This window comes from Diachasma alloeum, unplaced genomic scaffold (genome assembly GCF_001412515.2).
Source record: "Diachasma alloeum isolate Michigan unplaced genomic scaffold, Dall2.0 Dall_scaffold_00798, whole genome shotgun sequence".
Classification (NCBI taxonomy): Eukaryota; Metazoa; Arthropoda; class Insecta; order Hymenoptera; family Braconidae; genus Diachasma; species Diachasma alloeum.
Window position 1 is genome coordinate 175,502 of NW_021680928.1, and position 8,137 is coordinate 183,638.

An 8,137-nucleotide genomic window follows, 5' to 3' on the forward strand; every position below is an offset into this window, starting at 1 on the left:
GAATTCCCCCCGCCTTATTTTTTCTTATTTAATGTTAATTAAATATTATTATAGGCACCAGCTACCTATGCAGACTGAAATCTGAAAAGAGTCAAATGAGAGAAACGAAAGGAATACTCCCTTTACTCAGCTCTCCCGTTTGACCCTCCGCTTGTCTCTCCCATTTGACCCTCAAAACTATTAGAACCTCAAACTTTAATCCCGCCCTTCTCTCCACAAAAACCTCAAAACGAGAAGTGATCTTCACTTACTGACGACAAGTTTCCACTGCGTTGAACGAGTTATTCTCGCCTCTTAGAGACTTGCAAGGAAAAATGTTTCCCTCAACAGAACAATTCAAACCGCATATTTCTCCTTTATTTTTCTTAAATTTTTCCCCTCTATTCTCCCCCAACTTCTGCTGAATAAGTCACATTATGTGCCGTAGAGCCTCGAAACCATGACGTGGCCTTTCCACGATTTTCTTTTTCTTCAAATTCATCTCCTGTTTTTTTTCTATTTCAAAGTCTCCCCTTCATCGGAAACAATGAATAAATTGGAGTTTCTTCTTTTTTTGGAGTGGAGAAACCCTTCTTCATCGTGAAGTAGCTGAAAAATTCATAATTTTACAAACGCAGATGGTCTGTTTTCTCTCCGGAAACTATACTTTATTCATCGGGCATGCGACAAAAGACTGCGACCCTAACGCAGACTTGTCGCTGCGCGCGTCCTTTACCTTCTGCTGAGTCGAGAACGAACTTCAAATGTAGACTCTTAGGATTACGTGTCATCAGCAGTCCATCGGAGGAAAATCCGTTCGTTATTAATATTTTCAGATCATTTAGATAAAGGCGGTGATTATCCTGGATTGATCAATTGGTGTTTCGATTAACTTGAAAGATGTCTGCGGTCACGGATTTGTGGAACCACACTTATTACAAAGCAATAAGAATAATTGCTACTTGTGTTGGTCAATGGCCCTATCAAACAGGGAAGAAACTTGTCATATGTCGCATTGTGACATTCTCCATCCTCAGCCTTCAGTTTACAACACAGGTGCGAAAATCATATCCATATTTTTAACACTCTCAGGATCGTCTTTATATTATTGAAGGTCTTAGCTGCTTGGGCACATCGAGATCGTTTCGTCGTTTTTATGGAGTGTCTCTCTCCCTTTCTTCTAGATGCAGTGGCGGTGATAAAATACGTAAATAACTGCTGTCATTTCAAAACGGTGAGTTTCTATATATAGATGTTTTTGTAAGTTGGGTTTTAGCACGTGTTGGGTGTGTGGACTATTTTTCCTGGTCTGTTTTTTCTGTCTACTGAACTGTGATAAGAGGAAAATTTTCAATAACGAATTTAATTAAATATTAAATCAGTCATCATCAATTTTCCAATTATCGGGATAAAATAATATTTATTTTTGTTTTTGGATCTTTACCTTTGAAGCACCAGGTGCAGCTGTACTAATCGTTCAGCTTTCTTTTCAATATTGATTATAAATGTGGATAATAATAATAATGGAGTCAGGTTTTCAAATGATGAGATGAGAAATTTGAATAAACTTAATTTTGATATTTATTTCTTGAAAAGATTTTTGATTCAACAAGAAAAAATACCAAAGGAGAGAGAGAACTCAATCAAAGTTACAATTTTGATTGATATTGATTTAAAGATCTTGATTAGTCTTGATGATTTCGAGAAAAGTTGAAAAGGCCAAAATAAATAGATTATTTTAAGAATTTCGTACGAATCAATACTTGAAAATTGTCCAAAATAGTTTTCCAGTTGCTTTAATAGTCTTCTGTTTTTCAGTTCCTGTCACTTAATTTTATATCTAAGTTTATATTCCTTATTTCACTTTATGATTTGCATTGGAATTTTGGAATAACTGTATCCGTGCACTTATTTTTTTTCTTTATAATTTTTGTAATAATGTGTCCTTGCACTATTTTACGAGAACGTAGTGAACGATTCGCAGTTCACCGATCGTTTCGTCAGAGACAATCCTTTTCGTAGATGTTCGTACTTGGCGAACCCAAATGGAAAAATATATATAAATATATGTCACTTATATCCGCTTATATGTGGTATACTTTCCGGCAAAAAAAATGCAATATTTGAGATATATGCGGGATATATGGGTGTACATATATGCCACCGGGTATACCTAGCATATACCTGGTATACAAGGCGGATATATTCAAGATATAATTCTGGCAAAATCACTATATCTCACTTATCAGTTTTAACTTATATTTTTTTTCTATGCGGGAAGCGCTAGATAACTCGAGTTATCTCACGGAACGTCAGAAAGGGCTAGTAAATTATTCCGAAGTTACGATCGCGAGGGTAGAGCCCGAGGAGTTTTCTCTTCTGTTGTATAAGCGAGACTCTAGAAAACTTTTAAAAGAATGAATTTAGTGGCCAAAAAGACAGTGCAATTGCGCTGCGTTTGCGATTTTGGGGTTTTCAGGGACACGCGTGGCGCATTAGCCCAGTAATTTGAGCTAGATCGACAGCAAATCAACGTCCAGTGGGTAAACAAAAAGTCAGAGTTATTGAAAGAATAAATTTCTAAATGAAATTAATTTTTGAAATAATTCCGGTATTCTGTGGTAACAGGAAAATAATATTCAACAAATTCAATCGTAAATTAAATAAATTGAATGAATTTTCAAGTTCACATGTTTAAGATAATTATTTTTATTTAGTATATCCTTACCTTTAAAGCGCTGTGCGCATCTGAAGTACTAAGTGTAAAGAGATGATGGGAATGAGAAATAATTATAACACTGTGTGTATTCTTAATTTTGGTTTTATTGGATGTTTTTAATTGATTGGCAAAATTACATAGTCGGACCGATTGAGTTTAGAACGATTGTGTCAGAAATATTTTAGAAGATTCGATAAAATGTTAAAGGGAACATGAACTTGTTTTGTTAATATCTAGATTGAACAGAAATCATCGTCAGCTTGTAAATTTTGGTCTACACGGACTCTACTTTTTAAGTTTTTCGGTTGTAGCGCCAGATTGTTTGAACAGGGGACAATCAATTTTGCTCATTTACTCACTTTTCTCTTTTTGTCTCTAATGTCTCGTTCATTCGGCTATAATCCCAATAATGGTTGAACTCTTATTGTTTTCACAATTTTGACACCGAATTTTGAAGTCCACGAAACAGAAAATAAGAGAAAGATAACTTATAAACCGAATGAGATTTAACAAATTTTTCACTGTCTTTTAGAGCCCGAACTAATGAATGAAAGTTTCTAATTATTCTATTGACAACTAATTTTTTTTGTTGTAATTTTTACTTGCACATGTTCAAATTCTAACAATAATTGGATAATGTAATATTATTCCAAATGTTGACTTGTCTTGTGTCCTTTGCACAGAATTCCGCTAATGATCGTAATAGGCAATTCGCAGCCTATCGACCGTAACGCATAGAAATTCGAATTAAATTAAATGTCTATGGTAGCGAGAATACTTCTCGTTGAATTTTACTTAAAACAATCACTTGTACGTCGGGCAGGACTTATAAACTGGTTCCGAAGTTACGAACGCGTGATTGATTCAAGGAGCTCAATCTAAAAAGGCATGCCGCTTTGGCATGTGAGACGTTACTGATTTTCTTTTCAATAAGTTTTGTCGCTAAGGGTAATTTTGATGGCTTCGCATTTTAGGCAAAAGGGGTCACGTGATGCGGTGGCTTGATCGGAGTTTTGGTTTTATTTTTACAGCGAGTGCGAGTGTTTGCTCCAACGTTTTGTTTAGATCGGCATTCCCATGAGCGCGGATTTTCGATCGAGTAGAAATTTGAGACCGGATGTACGAAGTCGAAAATGGATATTCTAAGAAAATTCTCCATGAAAAAAAAATCAGTGAGAGCAGGACCAACGTCCTTGGCGCGGATCAAAAGATGGAGGATTAGATTGATACAGATAGTGAGTTGAAAAACTCCGCGCCAAGAACGTTGGTCCTGCTCCTACTGATGTTTTTTTCATGGAGAATTTTTTTAGAATACTTATTCCATTGAGAACTATTTTTCTTATAAAAACCTGATTGTGCACTATCACCATTTATTCAAAATTCCTGACTTGGCTTCCTTTTTTTATTTCTATGTATTTTTCAAAAACTTCGACATCCCAGTAGGAATCAAACAAAACTTTTTCTTGACCCAGTTTTTTTACAAAAACATTTGTTTTTGTGTTTTTAGGCAGATCTCATTATTTTTTTCAAAATAAGTAAGGACTGTTTTTACATCCGGTGAAATTTGTTCTTTTCAATTCAATTTAACTTATTCATTCTTCATAAGATACAACATTTTTTGAATCAACAATTGAAGGGAAATGAACAGGTCTACTCCAGATTTATTGTCTCCACCGAATTTCAATTTTTAATCATCTATTAATAATTTTCTGACTTGATTTGGTTCCTCATTCAATTTTTGCTCTGATGATTCCTAGTGGATTGTATTTCTTGGAGGATGAATTGATTTCCTTATAGGAATAGTCGAACAAAATGTTCACAAAAAATTCTTTTTGAAAACAAATTTGTTTTTGTTTTTTTTGTGTTTAAAAATATTAGAGAAACATTGGGTGGAATGGACTCTTCTGACTTCTTGTTTCAATATTTATAACCAAGGAACAAATTTATCGATTGAGATCAGTCTAATAAGCTTATTACAAAGGGGCTGAATGTACTTTAATTTAAAAAAAAAATTCTATTTCATCAACACTTCAATAAGACATCAACATTTTAAAAGGGTTCAAAGCGTCCATTTAATACCACTGTCTCCTACTAATTTTTCCTAAATAATCACAAAATTGTTCGCATGGAACTGTCACTTAATTCAGAGAATTTTTTTCTACGGAATGAAAACATTTTCTGTTACACTCGGAGAAAAAAAATATTTTCTTTTTGAATTTAACTATTCACGGACCTTTAACGCTTGATCTCACAATATTTTCGACACATCTCACTTTTGTCACATTCCAAACATAAACCAATAACCTCACAAATAGTGCATAAACTACCTTTGTGTCCAAGGTCCGCATATGAATATAGCTATGGTGGGATGAAATTCGAATTTTCGACGGGAGAAAACGATATAGAACACCGAGTTGATTTTCCGTTTCATTCTAATAAGTGATTTAACGTGAAGAAGAACATTTCCCGTGGTTCTCCATAACAACATCACAACCCATTTTCAAATGCACTGGTGGCAACACTTCAACGTTGGATATGAAGCTCAGTTGGACCGGCGCTGCGAACGTTACAGCTTGATTCTCACACTTTATAATGTGAATCGCGAGAATGTGAATATCAACTCGTTGCTATGCGCGTATCTTTTTTACTGTTAATCCAAAAAATACCATAGTTATACCGTTGAAAAGCTCATAGGCGATTTATGTAATGTAACTAACGACACTTTCCTGACTTGTCGTCCCGGTTTCATTATACCGAATGTAAATCATTTAGAAGTAGTGCAGGGGGAAGTTCTGTCGTGTATAAATACGCGGTGTTCTCGGCCTGATGTTTTGCTCAGTCGGTCAAAACTTTTCTTGGCCGACACGCTACCGCGTATCTCGATACCGCAACTCCACACCAAAAACGGTGTGGACTCATTGGGACATCGGTCGGTGCCAATTTAACACCAATTTTTTTTCAGTGTAATTGTTAGAGTCCCGAGCGGTTGGGTTCGGTAATTTGGAAGATTAAGACACTCGCGAACGAATACTATAATAATATTCTTTATTTAATTTCTTACTTTTTAGATACCATTCAAGTGTTCAGACTGATACGGAAGGTATCAGGTGAACCGCAATAGGAATCGAGTTACTGGCCCCGAGACAATGGTCTCTCGAGTATTTATTTGATCGAGAGCCCATGACGTCGTGGTCATTACCTCATATCTGCATGGTGTAATGATAACACCATGCGAATGAGCCCAGTGGAAACTGCTGATGCGAGTTCCACCGGCTTACTTTTAATTGCGAATATACGTGATACATGATTGCACGTATATTCCCAATTGTTTAGTAGATGCTTAATATTATATTTGTATTTCACAATGTGTGCCACTGATATTGGCATATTGTGAAATAAGTTGGATAATTATGCTCCACTTTTGGGGCATAACATCCCTCCCTTCTAGGGGTAAGAAAATTATCAGTTTGATAATTTTCTCCTCCAAGTCTACATGATTGAGATATTATTACTGGTACGATACATTTCATTTTTACAATTTTCTTTTAACCTATTCGATGCCCGTTGCTTTAAGCGATGATTCTCTCTTAGGCGTCAGCCACGGTCTCCTTGATTTTTTATACCACCAGCGAATTAGGCATCCCGCAGTGATGAATGCAATCACCACTACTACAGTGAAAATTGATGACGGATGCGTTAGGTACTCGCGGTAGTTACGCATGTTCAGGCCCGTGCTGAACTTCTCCTCTTGCCCGGTCAGGTCCTCCTTCAAGGTCTCCAACTGCACCTCCAGGCCCTTCAGCTCCTTTACATTCCCAATCACATTGGTCAGCTGGACATCGCTCAAGTTCTTTTTCACTTGAACGAGTTTTTCCGTGACGTCATCATCCAGTGTCAAATTCAGCTTTGGCTGGATGTGGGAATTCAGTTCCACTCCGATTGATTTCCGGCCTCTAATAGTGAAGTCCTTTGCAACCACTCCGCAGAAGTCCGGTATCTGTAGTACACCCGAGTCCTGAAGAACGTCTCGAGTTTCCTTATCTCCGCAAGTTATCGTAACACCCTCAGCCTCGGGAGCCACGTAGAACCACGCGTTGCTTTTCCTCATTTTTATCAGCAGCAAACGATTTAGCTGTAAATGCCTAATCATGCATACATCCGGCATTTTCTGTGGGTTCGAATATATTTGGACTTCACAAGGGCTTGAGTCCCTTGTCAACTGTACTGGTAATGATTCAGTGCACAAATATTGCTCTTGAATCTCCTTACAGNACCCGGTCAGGTCCTCCTTCAAGGTCTCCAACTGCACCTCAAGGCCCTTCAGCTCCTTTACATTCCCAATCACATTGGTCAGCTGGACATCGCTCAAGTTCTTTTTCACTTGAACGAGTTTTTCCGTGACGTCATCATCCAGTGTCAAATTCAGCTTTGGCTGGATGTGGGAATTCAGTTCCACTCCGNAACTGGCATTGCCGCTACCTCGATCTCACTTTTGGACGACCCTTGGGCGACGACTTCGAATAATGAGTTTATTATTTCCATGAAAATAAATTGTAAGTTTATTTTTCCCACAAAAATAAAAACCCTCATTCCTTCTGAGATTTGTCCAAATTCAATTTTATTCCGANTAGCTTTCGCTGGATGTGGGAATTCAGTTCCACTCCGATTGATTTCCGGCCTCTAATAGTGAANATAGTCATGCAACTATAAATGGACGCAGCCTATTGACGGGAACCCTTTGCGTTTTCTTCTTATTACCATATCTGATGGTATAGTTCACTTCGGAATTTTTCTCGACCACTTCGTAAGGTCCAACTTATGGTTGCGATAATTTCTTCGATCGTCCCCGTCGCAGAACATCATTTTTCAGCAGTACTTTGTCTNGGAACCCTTTGCGTTTTCTTCTTATTACCATATCTGATGGTATAGTTCACTTCGGAATTTTTCTCGACCACTTCGTAAGGTCCAACTTATGGTTGCGATAATTTCTTNATACTGGTAATGATTCAGTGCACAAATATTGCTCTTGAATCTTCTTACAGTTTTTCAGTTGCCCCGAGGTCATTGGCACATATTGTTGCGTCGGCCCATGCATTACCAGAAGTTCACTCGTTGTCTCTACGTATGAGTGAGACTCGTTCGATGACCGTACTGGAATCCCATGCGTCAGCATAACGTCGAACACTTGAGAGTCGACCAGTGGTACCTCCGTCAACGTGAGAATTTCCGTACCGAAGGCGGAAACACTGGTGGTTGAAACCTGTTGCAATCTGTACATTCCTCCAATTACTATCTCGAAGNGTGCGATGAGATCACTCGACAATCCCGTTTGTCTGAGGATGATACGCTGTAGTCTGAATTTTCTTTATTCTCAGTAATTTGCACACATTTTTAAAAATTTCCCCAACAAAGTTTGGGCCTTTGTCGGTAAGCAGTTTT

General features: G+C 37.5%; 1 protein-coding gene across 1 annotated transcript in view; it reads left to right on the top strand.

Annotated features, from left to right (window-relative positions):
* Positions 1–774: 774 nt before the first annotated feature.
* The window catches only part of LOC107044765 (odorant receptor 67c), a 24,760-nt gene continuing 17,397 nt past the window's right edge, over positions 775–8,137 (top strand). Inside the window, exons 1-2 of the mRNA XM_015266792.2 lie at positions 775–1,035; positions 1,094–1,213. Of these exons, the coding sequence (XP_015122278.1) occupies positions 880–1,035; positions 1,094–1,213 (276 nt within the window). The 5' untranslated portion in view covers positions 775–879. The remainder of the gene's footprint in view (positions 1,036–1,093; positions 1,214–8,137) is intronic.